Below are 21,787 nucleotides of genomic sequence, written 5' to 3' on the forward strand. Positions count from 1 at the left end.
GTGTTCTCAATGAAGTCATGATGTGGAAAGTCACATGAGAGAGATGCAGTGTATCAGTTTTTAATGTAATGAAAACCTCCTGTTTTTTGACTTGAATGGGTTAAACTGATGGAAATTATAAATTACAAACTGGTTAATTACAGCTCAACCACGTTACTTTCTGGCACATCTAAAACCGAATGAACTTGAAATGACTTTAAACATGAAATAATTCCGCTTCATTCAATTCATGCTTATGTAACATGATTTATTATAGTTTTTATTAGTTGAAGTAATGTTAAAATGCTTTAAAAATTTCATGAACTATGAATTTGTGAATAGATTTTATATAGAACTGTTTTGATATACTGGCGGTGATTGTGGGCAGACATCACTTGTCTTTGGAAACTTGTGAAGTTGCACCTGGTTAGTACCATACCTGCAAATCTTTCACCTTTTATACACTTAAATATGTGGTTCTTACATTGAAATAGGCCGTTCATGTCGTTTGTGCAAACCCAAGGAGTTTATATTTGGTTATATAAAAATTAATAAACTGAAGCGAACTGACTAGAGAAAAGTTTCAATGCCATTTTTTTTTATATATGATACATAATATAGCAGTGTTTAAGCACAGCACTGCTTTTGCTGCATTTCTGCTTTTCCGTAAGCGCCACCTACTGTCAGAGAGTGAATTAGCATTTTTAGCCTGTTTGCTTTTTTTTTCAGATGAATTACAGTAAATATATAACAAATAATCACTTTTTAGGCTGAATATACTAATAAACTTTGTTTTTGTCAAAACGTATTATTTGAACTGTAAAGTTGTTTAAATAATTGCTTTTATAGTCATTTTACAGTTAAAAAAAAAACAGTACTGGAAGATGTCATCACTGCAGCTGACTAAAGGACTTTGTTGGATTTTTATTTGGTGCATGTGGTTATAAATTATCTTATTATTAGTTGCTGATCCCCATTAGATGTTTTTGTTCATGAATACAAGATGTTTAATTTCTCGTCACTTTTTGGCTGCATACATGTAGCTGATCTGTACGCTTGTAGAGTCCAGTATGTAAAACAACCTGTGAAGGTTTATGGTTGTGATCGAACTCCTGCCTAAAGTTTTTTGGATGTGCGCATATTACCCTTTCAAGGTTTATGGTTCAGACATGATCTCACCCCGTCCTGTCTGACAGAGAGCCTGATTGATGGGACACACAGGTGAGCCAAATAAAAGAGGAGGATGTCAAGAGGTGAACTTGAAAAAGCTCTTCCAGGAGGAGCGTGTTGATGTGTGTCAAAGCGATGTCTGTGGCGGCTTGCGATGTGGTCTTCATTATGTCCATCTTAATGCCAAATCTTGTGACCGGCTGCGCCTGCATCAGCACATTGTTCCTCGCTGCTTGGGATTCCTGGCAAGTGATCAGCGGGAATGCCCGCTTTGCTCAAATGTTCATGTGGCTGCAGTCATATTGCAACTGTACAGAGCAGCTGCTGTCATCATTTGGCATTTCAACACCATTTCTTCAGGTGAAGCTTGTATGTATTAAGGTATCAATGCTTTTTTTTTTTAAAGAGTGTGATGCATTGTATACATGCATTTACAGTTCACAATAAAACATGCTATTTTTAAGTTGTATTATAAAGCATTATGCATGCATTCAACATTCTATTATTTTATGAAATGGATAGTTCAGACTCTAAATTTGAATTAAATTTGATTTTATTATTACTGTTGCAATTAATTATATTGAACAACTAAATATATTAATAATTAAAATAACAATAATAATACATTATTATTATTATTATTATTATTATTATTATTATTTAGAATATAACTTTATCATAGGCAGTTAATTCATTACGAACGCGGCTTTTTTATTGGTGAAATCACATTTATATATGCCTTAATATATACAGGCTTCATAGAGAGTATTACTGAAAACTCTTTGGAAGTGCTGTATAAAGTGAAAAAAAAAAGTGAAAAAGTGAAATAAATGGCATGTTTACAGTGTTTGCAATGGGTTTATGAGCTGATTTGAATAGGAAGACCTGGGATTTGAGCTCAGATGGTTTGATCTGATGGTCGGAATTTTGGGGTGACGTGTGTCCAACTGTTTCAACGCTGCCTGTGGACAAAAAAAAGAGACAGCCAATAAAGACACATGCCCACACACATTCACACGCTCTATCTGCTCACCTGTCAGAACAAAGACCTCTCTCTGTAACAAAGAGGCCCTTGAGTTAAGTATCTGAAAGCTCGTGTTTACCATCTCTTCATTATATTTGATTACTGTTTCTCATAAATGAAGACGTGAACCAGCAAGAACCTACATTGAAAACGAGAAAGTGAGAAACTTCATAGAAACTCCCTGGCTGATTTTGCACGGGTCACATTTTGTTCAGAGTTTTGTTTTACAGGAATTGGTCATCATTCTGATTCTCATTCTGGCTCTATTCATGACAAGATTACTGAAGGAAAGGCTGATGGGTGTTTCTGTTCCCGCTGACTCGCTCGTTTGTGCTGCTGTGTGGTCTCACACACTTTCATGTGTCTGTCACACTAACAATAGCATTTTAAGCCTCAAAAAGGGAGATCGCAGTCCGCTCGGTGCTCAGGGGATACTCGACACAACAGTCTGTGGTGAAGGAGACGGTACATGGTATTTTTCAATATGAAAAGATTTATAATTAAACTCCACAGCTGAACTCAACTCATTCAATTCAAACCAAACCAAATCATCACCACACCCTCACCTTGTTCTAATCTAATCTGATAACAGCAGCGCACTGCATGTCTACAGTAAATCCGCCTCACGCTGTCTTGGGCCACACAAAAGCAGAGTGACTATTAAAGAAATAATTCACCTAAAAATTTGAATTTGCTAAAAATGTGCTCACCCTCAGGCCATCTGAGATGAGTTTCTTCATCAGATTTGGAAAAATTTAGCATTCCATCACTTGCTCATCAATGGATGCTCAGTAGTGAATGGGTGCCATCAGTATGAGAGTCCAAACAGCTGATAAAAACATCACAAGCAATCCACACCACTCCAGTCCATCAGTTAACATCTTGTGCAGTCAAAAGCTGCAACTTTGTAAGAAACTAATCCATCATTGAGACGTTTTAAACATCAAACCCTTGCTTCCGGCCAAATTTTGAGTTCATAATCAATAATAACACTTCCTCCAGTGAAAGTCCTTCTCCTGTTGTCTCTCAGATCAAAATCCAGCCACATATTTGTTTATGACTTTTTTTTGGCTTGTAAATGGTGCTTGATCTGTGCAGATCTATCTCCTGATTCAGACCAGATTTTAACTGGAGAAAGCACTCATATTTTAGCCAGAAGCAACAGTTATAATGTCTTGATGGATTTGTTGTTTACAAACACACAGCTTTTGGCTTCCCAAGACATTAATTGATGGACTGGAGTGGTGTGGATTGCTTGTGGATTATTGTGATGTTTTTATGAGCTGTTTGGACTCTCATTCTGATGGCACCCATTCACTGCAGAGCATCCATTGGTGAGCAAGTGATGCAATGCAATATTTCTCTAAATCAGATAAAGAAACAATGTTATCCACATCTCGGATGGACTGAAAGTACATTTTCATAAAAAATTCATATACAAAAGAAATTTTAAACAAATTTTCTATAAAAGTCTTAGACAAAACCCAGTGGGAACGATTCTGCACGTCAGTAAAGCGTTTTAGATGTTTAGTGTAGAGCAGACAGGATTTTGTGGTAGTGAGTTGATGTATTTAATTTGGAAAGTTAGGAGTTCTTTACTTACCTTAAATAGTTAAATGTACTGGGACTCGAACCCACGACCTTCTCGGTACAAGTCTGACTCTCTATCCATTAGGCCACAAGTGGGACATTTAAAACAGTATATAAAATGAATAAAATAAACAGGAGTTAATGTGATCCGTCTTGGATTGCTAAAAAGCAAAGCTGTTTCAGAGGCAGAGCGAATTAGTGGCCTTAAATGACTATGAAGACATTTTTTTGCACTGAGTCATTCAGAGTAAGACCAGAAACATGTATTATATATTTGATTCTGCATGCAAAGGAACAAGCAGTGTTGTCTTTGCCAAAGCACTGCATTTGTCCATATGTTTTCCTGTTTTATGTTCCTGTCATTAATAAATAAGGTTGAAGTCAAAGGCAGAAGCTCAGGACGTGCTTGTATCGCAGGCGGTTATGTGAAGCTTCAAGTGTTGGATTGCGCAGCTTTTCCTTCGCTGTTCTGTGGATGGGATCATAATTTGGCAGCAGATGCTGTTCTTAGCCTCAGCTGTAAAACAGGATGAGGTAAGAGCTCAGACTTACAGTAAATCTAAAAACATTTAGGAAATCATACAGAGACCACAGGACCACAGGGGTAAAAGGAGAGCTGGTTAATGTCCTCTTAAAAAGTCTCACCTCATCCCATCATTATATGCAGATTTTTTTTTTTTTTTTTTTAATTATTGTAAATTTAGCTTTCATTTTTATTTTTATATTTTCAGTTTTAATTTCTTGCTTTTTTTCACAATTTTTAATTTGCATTTGTATATTTATTATGCGCTTTTGATATAATATATATTAAATAAATGTTGTATATAATTTATTATTATCATTATTAAAATTGTATTATTGGTTTCATTTAAGTTTATTGTATTTGAATTAATAATTTTAGTAGGCCTACTTCGGATTAAACTTCGACTTAATTTCTTAATTTAACTTCAACAGTTATTTGCCAAAGCAACATTTTGTTCCCAAGTTTTTTTTAATATTTATATTTTGTTTCAGGATTATTAAATGCTTTGTTAAATTACCAAATAATAAAACAGACTAAATAAGTTTTAAATAAATACTTTTATTCATCAAGGATGCATTTAATTGATCAAATGTGACCGTAAAGGATTTAATAATGTTACAAAAGAGTTCCATTTCAAATAAATGCTGTTTTTTTTTTCTATTCATCAAAGAGTCCCGAAAAAAATTTAAAGTTTCACAGTTTTCAACATTGATAATAATCAGACATTTTTTCTTGAGCAGCAAATCATCATATTAGAATGATTTCTGAAGGATCAAGAACAATTCCTGATCTCAGGAAAAATTATATTTTAAAATATATTCACATACAAAACAGTTCTTTTAAATTTTTATAATATTTCACATTTATTTTTTACTGTATTTTTGGTCAAATGCATTTAAATGCAGCCTTAGTAAGCAGAAGAGACTTCTTTCAGCAACATCTCACCAACCCCAAAGATTTTTAGTAATTCTACAAGTTTGTAGTTTAAGTGAACCCATAAGCCATTACTTGTCAAGTCCTTATTCTTTATAAACTGAAGCACAGAAAAGGGAAGACGTCTGTCATCAGGACACTCTAGAGGAATGTTAGACCTGAAAGGAAACTCACCAGGACCTTTCTGTTTACTGGGCGACCCTTTCCCTGTGACCTCTGATCAAAGACGCTTGTTAAACAGCAGTGTGTACACACATCCTAATGAGCTGCTTTCTGTGTCCTTCTTCTCTTTCTCGCGCTCTTTTCATGTTGAAGTTCAGTCTACCCTCAGGCCAGCTATGGTAGCTGTGGCCTTCAACTGCTTATTTCATACCGAAACTCTAAATTAGCTCAGTTCAGCTTTGTATGGATGAAGTGGTTGACCAAAATTTACCAGTAATTTCTGTTTTGTCCTTTTTGTCCATTTATTCCTGCATTTTCCACCAAATTGTGGACTTAGAATAAAAGTTTTTTTATATACCAGTCAAGAGACAGATCTTATGAGGTCAGTCTTAAATTACAGAGTTTCTCTGCTTACAAACATCCAAGAAAATCAGAAAAGATCATGTGTGCCCAGTGGAACATTGTAATTAAATAAAAAAAATAAAATAAAAATGTAGACTTTGCAACTGTCCCATTGAGGACATACACAATCTGTGTTCATTTATCTTTTCCCAAGTCAGTCTTATTTTAACATCACAATTTTGTTAATATTTTAAATTAAATTTAATTTTAGATTAATATTTAGATTTTATTTTAATTTTAGGAATTTAGTTTTGTCTGTGTGTGTGTTTTAGTTAGGTTTTTGTGTGTGTGTGTGTGTGTGTGTGTGTGTGTGTGTGTGTGTGTATAGTTTTGGTTATTTTATTACTTTAACAAAGTAAACAAATGAGAAATGTTGCCTTGGCAACTAGATGATATAAAATACATTTTATTTCAGTTTGTTTATTTATTTTTTTCCAAGTAATAAAAATGTTTAAGGGTATTTCATGGTTTCGTGGAATCATTTCATGTGACTATCAACTGAACAAACTACATATTTAATCGTGCATTATTTATTTATCTGTTCTGTTCAGAGAACCATGAACTGCAAACGTGTCATTAAATTATTGAAATATTAGGCCTACCTCAAAATCTTGGATACTTCAAGTAAATATTTTACATCTAAGAGGTTCAGCTGACAAAAAAGTTTGGGGAAGCCCTGATCTAACAGCAATCGATTGACTTGACTAAACATTTCGAATGATTAACATACGATAAGCTTCCAGCGTGGTCCAAGAACATAAAGCAACGTGCATAAACATACTGTCTGCACATTAGACACGGCATATATATCCTTCCTCAGCAATTAAACATCCAGTGCTGTGTTTATGTTTTGACTGTGAGCTTGGCTACTATTTCACCCAAATATATGTATGTTTTTTATAGTGAACACTCAAGCGTGTTGAGGATTGGTTTATGAGTAGGGTCTCCTCTGGTTTCTGAGGACCGTCCTCCCTAAAATCCCCTCCATGTGTTGAGACCATCATACTCGCTTTATTTTTATTGCCCCTCACCCAGAGTCCCAGTCGTCTAATGGTGCTCGTGGTGTGAAAAACACAGTAAAACCCTTACCATGTAGACTTAGACCAACAATCAGATCTCCGTCTGCTATCCAGTGTGAAAATCAAAGTTTAACCACCTGAAATTACCTTTGGCTCTTTATTTAGTGAGCGCTACTGTGCCTGCTTGTTTTTTAATGGCGAGAAAACCATCCAAGCGTGATGTCAGCTCATTAGCCAAGCATGAGCCCAAACAAACCTGTTATTATATCCATCTTCATCGAACACCGCTGTCCTTCGTGCTGGAAACACTCGAGAGATCAAGCCGTGTCCATTGCGCCTTCAAATGGGGATAAAATTGCCCCTCGGCTCATTTGGCTCCACATGCCAGGCTAATTCGTTGCATGTGGGTTTTCTGGGTTAATTTGTTTTCGTATCTTGTGCGACGGTCGGAAAACCTGCAACTTATCACAAGAGCTTGGGCACAAATGGTTGTGCAGAGTCAACATTTCAGAGCAGTTTTGCACCCTTGACCCTCCTAACACACACAAACAATCACTTGACAGCTCAGACTTATTACCTCAGATCTCACACCCGTGTAGAGTCGTAAAACTCAGTCAGTGTGCTGTAGCTTGTCATTGTGCTAATCGACACCGTTACACGGTTACGCTCAAACGCACATACCTGTACCGATAGATGCACTGACAAAAGGGACTTTTTGTTGTGGAATAAAGCTTTGATTAGACTACACACAGTGCCAGATTGAATCTGAAATCTTTATGACTGACTGCTATTGTGCAAGTGATGAAACCGTGACATCACGCTTGGATGGTTTTCGCACCATTAACAAACAAGCAGTTAGGTAGCGCTCGCTAAATAAAGAGCCAGTGGTAATTTCAGGTTGTTAACCTTTGATTTCCACATTGGATAAAAGACAGGGATCGGATTGTTGGTCTTTAAAGACCTTTAAAGTGTTTTAAAGCATCTAAGAGGAATGAATTTCAGTAAAGACATTGCAAAATTTTAAAAGTTGTTTTCTGCGTGGAAAGAACTTTCTCTGCTCGTCTGTTCTTGTCATTTCTAATCTAAGACATATGAGACAACACAAGCATCAGATACTTTACTGAATTTTACTCATTCATGTGCATTTGAAATCACTTAAACATTCCCTATTGTTTTATAGCAAATGATATGCCCAATTTAGAGAAAAATTGAGTGAAGATTAATGAATTTTGTTGTGTCTTTTAAACAGCACAGATTTCAATGCCATAGAACAGGTATTGTGACTTTTTATTCATCCAATTCAAGCTTTTTTTTCGCAACTCTTGAGTTTCTGTCTCACAATTCTGATTTCTTTCTTGAATTTAACTCACATTTGTGTGGGGAAAAAGTCATGCTTGTTTCCACATCAGAATAAAAAAAAGGTTAATTTTTTAATCTCTCAGTTCTTTTCCCCTCACAATTACGATTTTATATCTCACAATTTTGACTTTTTACTTCAGAATTTCAAGGAAAAGTGAGAATTGCGAGATATAAATTCAAAAAAACAACAAAAAAAAAAAAATTCAAAACCAAGATATAAAATAAAAAAAATCAAGAAAAGAAATATCATATAATATATTAACAAAAAATAAAATCAAAATTGCAAGGAAAGAATTGTGAGTTAATATTTTAATATTTATTTTTATTTCTCTGAAATGCAAATTTATATCTTGCAATCGCTCAGAATTGTGAGAAGAAATGTGACTTATGAAAAAAGTCAAAATTACCTTTTTTTAACCTTAGATTTCAAGCTACATACAAATATTGAGTTTGAAAAGATTTTAGACTGTTTTTTCCCTGCTAAGTTGTTTAGACTACCGAAAAACGACATGTATTTGAATCCAGTATGCCAAATTGATTCCTCTTGTTTTCTGCCAGCGTCTTGCAGTACACCGGCTAATCGATAGTATAAATGCATTGCATGCGAGTAGTTTAGCTTTTGCTCTGGGTGAATCTTTTAGTTTTTCTGATTGTCATGATGAATTAAGTGTGATGAGCTGCATTCTTACAGGCCCAAAGCTGCCGGCCACAAATCCCAACAGCTGTCAGCTGATTTACGCAATTCCCACCACAGTCCCTTCAGACTAACTGCTTTAAAGTCACATCTACCTTATCCGCGTGTGGGACGTCCAGCTGGAAGCACTGAGTGCTGATCTGTGTATGGTTATAAAAATCAAGCACAAATGTACAACAATTAGAAGCCGATCTTTTGGAACGGCCTGCAGAGCTGAGTTTACGTGGCCTGTCATTAACACACTTTTTCCCAGCAGAGGAATGACTGCATGCAACGTTATACGGATTAGCGTTAATGAAATTTGTATGTTGTGAACATGATGATGTTTCGTTGCGGTGCAGTGGTTGTATTTAGACTAAATAGTTTTGTGATGATCGCGCTTGCAGCTGCGTGGCTAAACTGTAAAATTACTGAGAATTATGCCAGCTTTTGAGATGCATAAAGTAGTTGTTGTGGTGTTTTTGGGTTTTTTTTAATGCAAGTTTAAAATTATTATTATTTTTTATTTTTTAATTGTGTTAATGCAAATTTTCCCTTTAGTTATTGTATTAATGATGACAGTTTTATATTCCGCCTCCTTTTACTGTTCCAGTAATTCATTTTTAAAAGCAGTTACAGTACTGATGTCTTTCTCGAGAGTTTGACTTCCTTTAGTTTCTTCAGAGGATTCAAAGTTTATTCGATGAATGACAGGTGCTTCTGGTGACCTCTATGTCTGAAAGAAAACCAGTTAAAAAATGTTAAAAAGCATAACACCACATTTATGAGCCATTTTTTGGAGGCCTGCCATTTTTGAGCAGGAACACCACAAGTGTAACAATGCTTAAAAAGTACACAAATGATCCCAATACGGTTAAAGTACTATGTGATAAAAGCAACAAGCATTTTTTGGGGGAAATCCTCTCCAGATCTTAATCACTAAGACAAAATATTCAGCTGAAAATGATTTAGTAGATAATGTGACTATTTTATTCATCAGGGTTCAATTAGATTTAAAAAAGCATGCAATAAAGGCCATGGGTGTGGGTAAAAATCATATTAATGTACAGTAACAAAAAATAATTAAAAACAACAAAAATACTAAAAATAATATTAATGATTTTCCACTACATTAATGTTATTTATTTATTCATTCATTCATTCATTATCAATTTACTGGAGCAACACTGAATAAGACTTGTTTTTTTATGTATCTTTAATAAGAATGTAATTTATCTCTCTGAACTGGCAGATTTTTTTCACTTGTTTTACATATTAATATTAAATATAAGTTAAAAAAAAAATCTAAATACACTTACTTTCTGCAGATGTAAGATGTAATCTTATATTAAGGATTTTTTTTATATTTTAACTGAAAAAGAAAAAGATGCTCATTAAAAATGTTATTTCAGTGTACAGCATAAAAACTAAAAAACTCTAGGTAGCGCAGGTTAAAGGTTCTTACTCAATCTGATATAATCATATCAATATCCACATGGCGAGCTGGTTTCTTTTTGCATCAGCAGCCAATGAGCTCGCTTCTCATTATTTAAATACTCGGCTAGTGCTTCCTGTAGCAGTTTCAGAAACCCTTCCCCAGCTCCACATGTATAGATCTACGGGGTAATTTCATGTATGCTCTATGGGGGTTATTTCATTTATGTGACCCTGGACCACAAAACCAGTCTTAAGTGTCAGTTTTTTAAATAGAGATTTATACATCATCTGAAAGATGAATAAATCATCTTTCCATTGTTGTATGGTTTATTAGGATCGGACAATATTTGGCCGAGATACAACTATTTGAAAATCTGGAATCTGAGGGTGCAAAAAATCACAATATTGAGAAAATCACCTTTAAAGTTGTCCAAATGAATTCTTAGCAATGCATATAACTAATCAAAAATTAAGTTTTGATATATTTACGATAGCAAATTTACAAAATATCTTCATGGAACATGATCTTTGCTTAATATCCTAATGATTTTTGGCATTAAAAAAAAAAATCAATAATTTTGACCCATACAATGTATTGTTGGCTATTGCTACAAATATACCCCAGAGACTTAAGACTGCTTTTGTGCTCCAGGGTCACATATGTTATATGTGCAGCAGCAGTATTTCTTACATGCTCACAGCAGCATGTCTGTGGATGTATTGGCAGAAGCAAGTAGCAAGCTGATTAATTTAACTGACTAAAAATAAAATTCTCTCTACACCACATATCCCCCTCTGTGTCTCCTCTCACATATCACACTCTATACTCCACATAAAAATTCACATATAACACACACAAAAACAAAAATTTTTTGTATATGTATCACCCCCCATTAGCTTCCACAAAGTTGGGGGTCCACAAATTGGCTGAATATCATTTTAAAGATGTGAAATGGACCGCACACAGACATGACTCTGTCCATTGTCTGTTTTACTCATCACCTTCTGTTCTCTCTCGCTTTTTTTTTCCTTTGCATTTTCACTTTCTCGTCAGTCAGTTTTCCTCTGACCGCTACCCATTGTGTCAGGTATATGTTGTGGTCTGGAATGGACGTTTGGCAGAGTCCTCTTGGATCAGAGCTTGTGTCCATTTATCTGCAGCAGGGGAGCTGTGTCCAATCGTGGGCCGGCACCTTTATTGGATTGATTTATGATTATAGGCCAGCGGCTTGCCAAGCCACGCTGCCCCTGCTTGGAAAGTTTGTTTATTTATTATGTTTTAGTGGTGATGTGAAAACCAGCGGCGGCGTAATGAGCTACTTCAGAGGTCACTCAGATGCTTTAGTGTGGAGAAACCACCTCATAGTTTTGATCTAGTGTGGTTTTGAGTGATGGTTTCTAGATGTAGCCGCATGAGAAGGTCATTATCTGTGGGTAAGATCACATGTATCTTAAAGTAACTGATGTCAAAGTGAAGAAATTTAGTAACTCTTAGGATAATTCCTGTGTATAAACACAGATTATTGATCAAAACTTGGTCATCTGGATTAGTGATTTCTGTCAAAACTCTGGCATTGCAGTTAAAGCAGTATACATGATACTTTACTTGCAATTTTGTCATCGTAAAATGACCAAAAAAAACAGTAATTGGTGGCTGCATACTTTTAGCATTCAAACGTTTTGTATCTGTGATAATGTTTTTGAAAGAAATCTGTTTTGCTCGCCAAGGCTTAATTTATTTGATCTAAAATATAGTAAAATCAGTAATATTGTGAAATATTATTATCATTTTAAATAAGTGTTTCCTATGTGAATGTATTGTAAAATGAAATTTACTCCTTTGATCAAAGCTGAATTTTCAGTATCATTACTCTAGTCTTCAGTGTCACATGATCCTTCAGAAATCATTCTAATATGCTGATTTGCTGTTCAAGAAACATTTCTGATTATAAGCATGTTTTCTGCTTAGTATTTTTGTGATACATTATTTTCAGGAATCTTTGATGAATAGAAAGTTCAAAAGAACGGTATTTATTTGAAATAGAAATCTTTTCTAACATTCTAAATATCTTAACTGTCACTTTCGACCAATTTTTTGCATCCTTGCTGAATAAAGTAATTGATTTCTAACTAAAATGTTTTGAATGGTAGTGTATATATTGTAATCCATTGTAAAACTTCTCCCTAGCCACTGATCCACGTCGTACCTTTCACACCAAAGAGTTTAATGCCAAATCTTTAACTCTTCCATCTTTTCTGAGAAACCAGTGAAAACACTCGGAACTGCCTAGCAACCACATAGCAACATTCTAAGAACAGTATGAACACCTTAGCAATTAGTCCATAATCCGTAAATCCAAAAAAGGTGTGTTATGGATGCTTGAGTCATAAATGAAACACTTATGTCATTATATAGACTGTCTGAGAACCTCTACAATGTTTATTTGTCAAGTTCATAGAGAAAAATAACTTTAACAAGAACAATGTGGTTCCTCTCGATCCATTTGGTCTGAGAAATGTGTTTTGTGACTCATCTGATAAGATTTTGAGTGTTTACATGGAGATGTAACCACTACATCATATCCTCCGCAGTCCAAACATGTCTCCTCATCGCTCTCTCTCTGTCCTCATCGCGTTGTTCGCAGGGAATCTGTCTTGGCATGTGATGTGAGATGAGCTGATAATTACACATGAAGATGATAATGTGTTCTGAAAGAAGCTTATGCTTTAAAATCGTCCATAAAATTGGCTCACTTAAGATAATTGGCCAAAGAATAACATGACGTCCCTTCTGTCCACTTTTGCTTGGATTGCAGTGGAGCATTTGTCCGAATCACTGCAGGTCCTTCCCAAATTCCACTGGCACAGTTGGTGTTTATGTGCATTTCTGAACAATTGAATGCAGGACTTCTTCATATGTGCTGTAGTCTCCTCTAAAGCTGTGTGTTTCATTGTTTTACTTCCAAAACAGGGTTGGCATTGCCCTCAATAGAAAAACTTAGTATGTTATTTATCCTTAAAAGGTGTGTCTTAATACCTTAATGTAAAATGACGTGCCCTTGATTGTTAGATGAGGTACAAAGGCATACACTACTACATTTGGATTTATTTTTAAACAATATTCACTCAGAAATTGATAGTCGATTTCACTAATAATTATAAAGAAACAACAAGTAACATGTTGAATTAAACGTGAAATTTTGACGTAGAAGGACTGAAATAGTGTTTTCTTGTAAGCCCTGCTTCAGTAATTTTTGTTTTATTTACAACTTCACAAGCTTTTTTGTCACTTGAACTTCTTTGACATTAATTATTTTCTTGAAGTAACTTTTACACTTTTTTTTAGTAAACTTAAACTTTTAGTAAATTTTAAGTATTTATTTTAATTTGACGTTTTATATAATTAATAATCAGAGCAGTATTTATCTGACACAGTACAATAAGGATTATTATATAAAAATATTTTTTACATATTAAAACATTAAAGGAAAAAATAGTTACAACAAACGTGCAAAACCAGGTATTCCCAATTCCCATTTTTGTCAACCTCTTTTACATAAAATATTTATTTAAAGTCCCCCTTAAATGTAAAATTTTAATGTCCAAAATTTTATATTTCAGTAAAATTAGAGCATAATATTTCAGTAAAGTAATAGATTAGTATTTTAACGACACATTGGTTCTAATAACGGTTAATGGTAGTAATGCAGGTAAAAAAAAAATAATAATAATAATAATAAAAAAATATATATATTTAATATAAAGTATTTATTTTAATATTTTTTATTTAAAATTATTTATTTTAATTTGCCATTTTTATGATTTATGTAATTAACCAATTTAGTTTAGGAAACCCTGCCCTAAAGGTGTATATTTCATATTTTTTTAATCAGAGCAGTATTTATCTGGTACAGTACAATGAGGATTGTTATATAAATTATTAAACAGACATTTTTGAGTAATGTAGTAGTGTTACTATTTTTAGTTAGTGACACTGGTTTGTGTGCATGAGCTTACTGCTTACTGCCGAGCAGCTGTTTTGTCCAACTTTTCCACACTACATTTCCTGTGCTAATGTTCATAAATAATAATTCAAATAATTACGATTAACAATTTGAGCATTTCATTAGTTCATGTCACGTGCATGCATGATTAAGCATAAGAAATTGTCCCAAGCATATATTGATGCTTAGAGTAAAGCTGAACAATCCAGAGAGAGCCTGCATTGCAAGCCAGACTTGAAGTACATCATTTTTCAAAGATAGTAACTTGTGCAGACATGTAGCTATAAAACACTTCAGACAAAAGGCCGTTTCTCACAGCCGAGGAACAACACTGGATGAACAAAACCAGAGCTCGTCGCATGTGCAAAGATCTGGTTTGTGTTGGACGATCAGCCTTGGAAGCAAATCACAACTTTGAGAACTTTGCTTCAGCACGTTTTCACAGTCGCTTTGGGCACACGTCTCCGATTGTGTAATAAGAACAGCACATGATGCAGAGCTGTGCTGTCCAAGGTGAATGTTGCAATAGAAGGAAAGGAACGATGATGTACTCTTCGATCCATCAGGTTTTCACCATGTGCTTTGAGACTCTGTTATGTAAGATGCCACACTGCTGCCTTTTAAGGGCACCGGAGAGCTTCACCCTGATCCTGTTTAGTCTGAACATCTCATCAGTGGGTCTTTCATCAGGTTGTTCCTGGAAAAACAAAAGATGACCTTAAACTAAACACACACCCCATGCAGAAGACGAGCAGTAAACTTCAATTCGATGTTTGTAGTTGTTTGTGCAACATTGTCTGTACCTTCCCACAACCTTCATCCGATGCTGTCAAGCTGAGTTTCCGTCTTTATATTTAGCTCAAGCGTTTGGGTGAATCTCACGAAACCTGCTGATAACACCCTGAAATAGGAAATGATGTGTTGCAAGATTTTTATCACTTTGTGCATGGATACAGGCAGACTTTGGTAATACAATGGCAGAGATGTTAATTGTCATGTTGAGCGCTGATGTCATTGTGTTGAGAAGCCATAGAGTGACTCAGATTGTGTCAAGGCTGTTCCTGGATGTGTGGAGATGTTGTGTTCACAACTGATCTACTTCAGCCATGTTTCTGGCATTTTATTGCTATATTTGGGCAAAAGTGAAGCAGTTAGGTCCATATATGTTTGGTTACAGGCACTATTTTTTATTATTTTAGCTGCTGACCAAACCATATTCAAGTTACAGTTATGCAATGAATATGGGCTTAATTTGAGTGTATTCTCATCAAAGAGGAAAGGTTACGGAATTACAGCTCTTTAATATGTACCCCCCCCCCCCCCTTCAAGGGACCATATGTAATTGGACAGTTCACTCAAAAGCTGTTTCATGGACAGGCCTGGGCTATTCCTTCGTTATTTCTGCTTCATTTAAGCAGGTAAAAGGTCTGGAGTTTATTTTAAGTGCGCCATTTGCATTTGGAAGCTGTTGCTGTGAACCCACATCATGCAGTCAAAGGATCTCTCCATATAAGTGAAACAGACGATTGTTAGGCTGCGAATTAATAGTCTGGTGAGCTCAGCGACATAAAAAGTCCTGGACGTCCACGGAGGACAACAGTAGTGGATGATCGGAGGATCCTCTCCATGGTAAAGAAAAAACCCTTTCACAACATCCAGCCAAGAAAAGAACACTCTCTAGGAGGCAGACGTGTCTCTGTCAAAGTCTACAATCAGGAGAAGACTTCACCAGAGCAAATACAGAGGCTTCACCACAAGCTGCAAACAAGCCCAGATTAGACTTTGCCAAAAAACATCTAAAAAAGCCAGAGCACTTCTGGAAAGCATTCTTTGGACAGCTGAAATAAAAACCAAACCAAACAACAACAACTGGAAGAAAAAAACATGGAGAAGGCTTGGAACAGCTCATGATCCAAAGCACCAAACATCATCTGTGAAACATGGTGGAGCAGTGTGATGCATGAGTGTGCATGGCTTCCAGTGGCACTGGGTTACTGGTGTTTAGTGATGATGAGTGAATTCTGAAGTGTATAGAGATGTACTCTCTGCCCAGATTCAGTCAAATGCAGCAAAGTTAATTGGGCGGTGCTTCATAGTACAAATGGATGATGACCCAAAACATACAGCAAAAGCAACCCAGGAGTTTTTAAAGGTAATTAAGTGGATTATTCTGCAATGGCTAAGTCAATCTCCTGATCTCAACCTGATTGAGCTGCATTCACTCGCTAAAGACAAAACTAAAGGCAGAAACAACAACAAGTTGCAGCAAAGACCTGGCAAAGTATCAACCCAACCCAATGCTTTCCTGTCACCTTTCTACTGTCCTGTCACATTAAAAAAAGCACTAAAATGCCCATAAATATAACTTTTTTAAAAAAGTGTGTCTTTACTCTGGCTAATGTGACTGTTGCTTATGTCTGTGATTATCATTTTATTCATGGTTACACATCACCTCTTGTGGTCTCTTGCTCAAATGAACCCAGGGTTTAATAGAATTTGTCATGCTGTGCCACTGCTGTGGGCCATTTAAATATGTGTTTGGTTTACAGCACAGAAACACATGATTCTTTAGATGAACATCTCCATCTGTTTTGCTGAGGACCAGCAGCCTGCAGCAGTTTATCCAGGGCACCATAAATAAGCTGACATATTAAACTAACCCTCCTGGTCATTTGCTCAAATAATGCTCTTCTAATCACTAGCAGGGCACCACCAATTGACTACATAGTTATGAGCAGGATTTTTAGTCATATTAGTCTGATTTATGCTTTGACTTCCTTTCTCAGTTTAAATCCAGCCATGTGGTTTTTATTAAAACATTTATTTGCTAGAGTACCAGCAACTTTTTCCCCTTCGCATGAATCAGTAGAGAAGATAAACTTTCCTTGTGTTTAATCTCATCTAAGAATGTCCAAAGAAAACTGCTTTACTGTTCCTAGACATTATATTTACACAAGGCTATTCACAAATGCAGGTCCAAAATTAAGCTTGCAACACCTGATAGCTGAGAAAATTACTCCTCTTATATATAAATAAGTAAATATATATATGTATAATTAGATGGGTAGGTAGGTTGGTTGGTTCATTTGTTGATTCATTAGTTGGTTGGTTTATTCTTTGGTTTGTTGAAACTTGGTTCTTCTGTTGGTTGTTTGGTATGCTCGTTTGTTGGTTTGTTTGTTTGTTTGTTGGTTTGTTGGTTGGATCGTTCATTGATTGGTTCATTGGTTGGTTTGTTGGTTAGATATTTGTTGGTTCATTCGTTGATTGGTTGGTTTGTTGGTTCATTCGTTGATTGGTTGGTTTGTTGGTTCATTCGTTGATTCGTTAGTTGGTTCTTTGGTTGTTTCGCTCATTGGTTGGTTTGTTGGTTGGTTGTTTCATTGGTTGATTGTTGGTTCGTTGGTTTGTAAATTGTTTGATTTATTTATTGATTGGTTGATTGGTTCGCTCATTGGTTGGTTTGTTGGTTGGTTGTTTCATTGGTTGATTCAAAGCAATTTGCTGGAACCAACCAATGAACCCAACCAATGCTGTGTACAATGCCATAAGTGTATTAAGAGTATTCATTTATTGATTTTATAGAGCCAAGCAACTTTTTATCTGAACAATGCAGTGTACGCTGGCATACTGTAAGGAACACCACTGCGGTGCGGGGGTCCCAGTTTTATTACTGAAACCCATCTGATAGTTTGCAGGAGGCCGTGCCATCTCCTCCACAGCGATGCCACATGCTTTATGTTGCCTCATACATCTGTTCTCACTCTCCAGAGACCTCAGCTGTTCTGGTGGAAACCGTTTTTTTCATTCTTTCCACAGCTGAACTGCTGCAGTCACTCCAGTGGTTCTCAGTGAGGATCACTGAACACGTCTAAAGGCCTTTTGCTCTCAATTAGTCTCTAATTTATCTCCGCTTGTCTTTTGAGTTTAATTCAGATTATGGATTGCATTTTGCTTCTTTTTTTTTCATAGTAGAAGTTAAACTAGTTAAAGGTTTATTAGAGTTATTTACTCAAAAAAATTATAATTTTTCATTATGCTCACCTTCATATTATTACAGTCCTGTGCTATTTTCCTTCCTCTATGAAATGCAAAATTAGATGTAAGAATGGCCCATTTACACCAAATAAAAAACATGTTTTTGTAAATCATAGTTATGGCAAATTCATAGAGGAAAAAATCTTAATTATGAGATAAAAAAGTCACAATTATGTGATACTAAAATTATGTGATAGTAAAATTATAAAAATAATAATCATAAAAAAAAAAAACAAAAAACTAATAATCATGAGATAAAATGCCAAAATTATGAGATACTAAATCCTTATTTTGAAATAATAAATCAAATTAAGAGATTGTCATTATTATGACATAAATTAAAAATATGAGATGAAAAGCTAATTCTGAGATAAGAGAGTCATAGTTACCAGATATAACATTTAAATTAAAGATAAAAGTCATAAATATGAGATAAAAATCAAAATGATTAGATACATAGTCCTAATTATGCAATAATTAATTGAAATCAAGAGATTAAAAGTCATAATTGTGACAAAATATTTAATTATGAGATAAAAGTTGAACAGTCAAAACGATAAAGTAATAAAACTAAATTGGGAGTTAAATTTTTCTTAACACTATAATTATCTTCCATGCAAATAGATGATGGATGATTCATACTGTCAGGCTACTTTTACTGTACTTTTTTGGAGCTTGGCAATCCAGCTCAGGCATTGTCTAACTTCCCATTTTGTGTTCCACACAAGAAAGGAAATCAAATACAGATTTGGAGCAACATGAAGGGTTTGTAGGCTTTTTTGGTTTGGATTGTTTCATGAAGAGATCAATGTTCAATGAGTACTGCAGTGTACTTTAGTAGTGTGCCATCATCACAAACACACCCTGATGTTAAAGACACACATGGGATAAGGTAATTACCCAAGCATGACTGCCTCAGAGCTTCACATCAGCGCTTCTTGTCTCATCAGATACTTATGCAGAAATCAAATAGAAGATTAGAAAAGATCTAATTGTGAATGCCGTGCAGATGTGTAATTTCTGCCTCGCCTCTGAATCAAGATGCATTCTGGGATAAATTAAGGCCAATAGTGTCCACTTGTTCCTGCAGTACATGCCTGGTTCTTGTTAGTCAGTATGTGTAATGTGTATCACAGCTTGACTGAGGTAATAAACTGTAACTGTGCATGAAGGTGCTTTATCTCTTTGTTAGACTTATAGTATGACAAAATACATCTTTTCATTGTGATACATCATCCTAGCTAATTATATTATTACTATCATATCAGACTAAATTTCCATTTCAGTAAATCCATAAATAACACGAATACTTATAGTCCATCTCGCTTCCATTTCTCACACACAGGGATCTACCTGCTGGACATGATTTACATCGACTCGGCCTATCCTGCGTCTGACAGCATCATTGAGACCCAGCAGAGAACCAATCAGATGAACAACATCCTGCGGGTGATCTCTGACCTCCAGATGTCCTGCACATACGGTCAGTTCGAAGGATATTTAGTTGTGAAATCTGTAGGGAGATTTCAGATCCACGTGTGTGTATATATACATGCACACGTCTGACCCTCGACATCCTCCTCACAGATCACCTCGTGACCCTCCCGCATGTGCAGAAGTACTTGATGTCTGTTCGTTACATCGAGGAGCTTCAGAAGTTCGTGGAAGATGACAATTTCAAGTAAGTAGGTCTCAATGGTAAAATGCAAAGGGACTGTATTTACAGCAGAGCCCCTGCTTCAAACGGCATGATGACTTTAGCAGGACGCGTGGCACCGGCAGCAGCCCAAAGCGAGGGTGACCCATTGGCAGGATGATTTAAGGCAAACAGGAAATAGCAGATGATTGCATTTAATCACATAAATTTGCTAAAACACAAACCACATCCCTAGGCGTTTGACACCGGGAATTCACAGGTCGCTTCTTTTATAGGCAAACAGTGAGCAGCAGAGTCACCACATAAATGTGGTGAAACTGCAACCGCCTTTAGACGTTTTGATTGTGCCGTTAAATAGTGTTTTACACAAATTTGTGTTTTTATTAAAATCACTGGGTGTTCTGTGAGTTTGAGCAACACTGCTTAAGCTCAGCAGGGCTGAGTCCAAACACATAGTGGAACCAACAGTGAGATGAGAAATAAATCCTTATACGCAGTTTTTCCAAACCATATTATTCTCTTATATTTATTTATTTACTTACTTACTTAAATGTAAAACAGCATCCAGCAGTTCTTTGCCAGTATTGTTGTTAAAATTGCAGTAATTGCATTATTTTTTAGCAAAGTTTCATGTTGTTCTTAATTCTGTTATTGGTTATTATCAAATATTTGGCAGAACCTTGCAGTCTGAGTCAGAATAACCATAATGGCCTGCTTTAAAGGTAGTTGCAACTTTTTCACGATTCAGACTTTTTTCTTCACATTCTTTGTCACAATTATAAGATATAAATTTGCAGATAAAAACTCACAATTACCTTTTTTTTTTTAAACTGACTTTATTGATTTTGTAACATTGCCACCAAAAACAAACAACACACACACACCAAAAAAAAAAAAAAAATCTGTATAATGGTACATTAATATCATAACACATGATGCAATTTAAGCCAGGTTACACAGGAAACCGACAATTAGGATCGGTTTCCTTCAGAAATTCCATAAAAGGATTTTCCCTTAACAATATATGTAAGTTTTTCCAAAGCCAAACAGTTTGACAATTCCTGTAACCATTGTTTAAAACTAGGGATTTCTATATTTTTCCAATGACGTGCTACTGTGAGTTTTGCTTGAAATAAACAGAAAATCAACATTTTCTTACCAGAACTGGATAAAGTGCAAGTTACAGGGAAAATATTTAGTATACAAAGTTTAGGACATTTAGGAACATTTTGTTTCAAAACCAGTGATTAAAAAGTCTAAAACCTTTTCCCAAAAATGTTATACTTGAGTACACTCACGTAAGCAATGGTATAATGTCCCTATCTCTAGGTTGCATTTTATACATTGATCTGGAATATTTGGATTAAATTTATGTAGTAATTCTGGAGTTATGTACACTCTCATAATCCATTTGTATTGTATAAGTTTAAACTTCGTATTAATTGTCTGGGTCTGGGCCTTTAGACAGATACTCTGCCATTCATCCTCAGTTATATTCTCATTCATGTCTTTACAATAACCTTTTTTATTTTTTATTCGATGGCAAAAAAAAAAAAGTAGATGCAAACTTGGAATTCTAAGAAAAAAAAGTCATAATTATGACATGTAAACTTATAATTGAGACAGAAAAATCTGAATTCTGTGATGTAAACTTAGAATTTCTGAGATAAAATACTTAGAAATATGATATGTAAACTTTGAATTCTGAGGGGGGAAAAGTCAGAATTCCGAGATGTAAACTTAGAATTTCTGAGACAAATAATTAAAACTCAAAATTAAAACTTAAAATTCTGATAAAAAAAGTCATAATTCTGAGA

At 35.2% G+C, this 21,787-nt stretch overlaps 1 protein-coding gene across 4 annotated transcripts in view; it reads left to right on the forward strand.

Annotated features, from left to right (window-relative positions):
* LOC109067049 (ras-specific guanine nucleotide-releasing factor RalGPS1-like) overlaps positions 1–21,787 on the forward strand; it is a 123,625-nt gene that overhangs the window by 72,781 nt on the left and 29,057 nt on the right. For all 4 annotated transcript variants that reach the window (XM_042723224.1, XM_042723228.1, XM_042723225.1 and 1 more), the window contains exons 9-10: positions 19,659–19,796; positions 19,901–19,994. In XM_042723224.1, coding sequence (XP_042579158.1) covers positions 19,659–19,796; positions 19,901–19,994 — 232 coding nt within the window. The remainder of the gene's footprint in view (positions 1–19,658; positions 19,797–19,900; positions 19,995–21,787) is intronic.

The sequence above is a fragment of the Cyprinus carpio genome, chromosome B5 (genome assembly GCF_018340385.1).
Source record: "Cyprinus carpio isolate SPL01 chromosome B5, ASM1834038v1, whole genome shotgun sequence".
Lineage (NCBI taxonomy): Eukaryota > Metazoa > Chordata > Actinopteri > Cypriniformes > Cyprinidae > Cyprinus > Cyprinus carpio.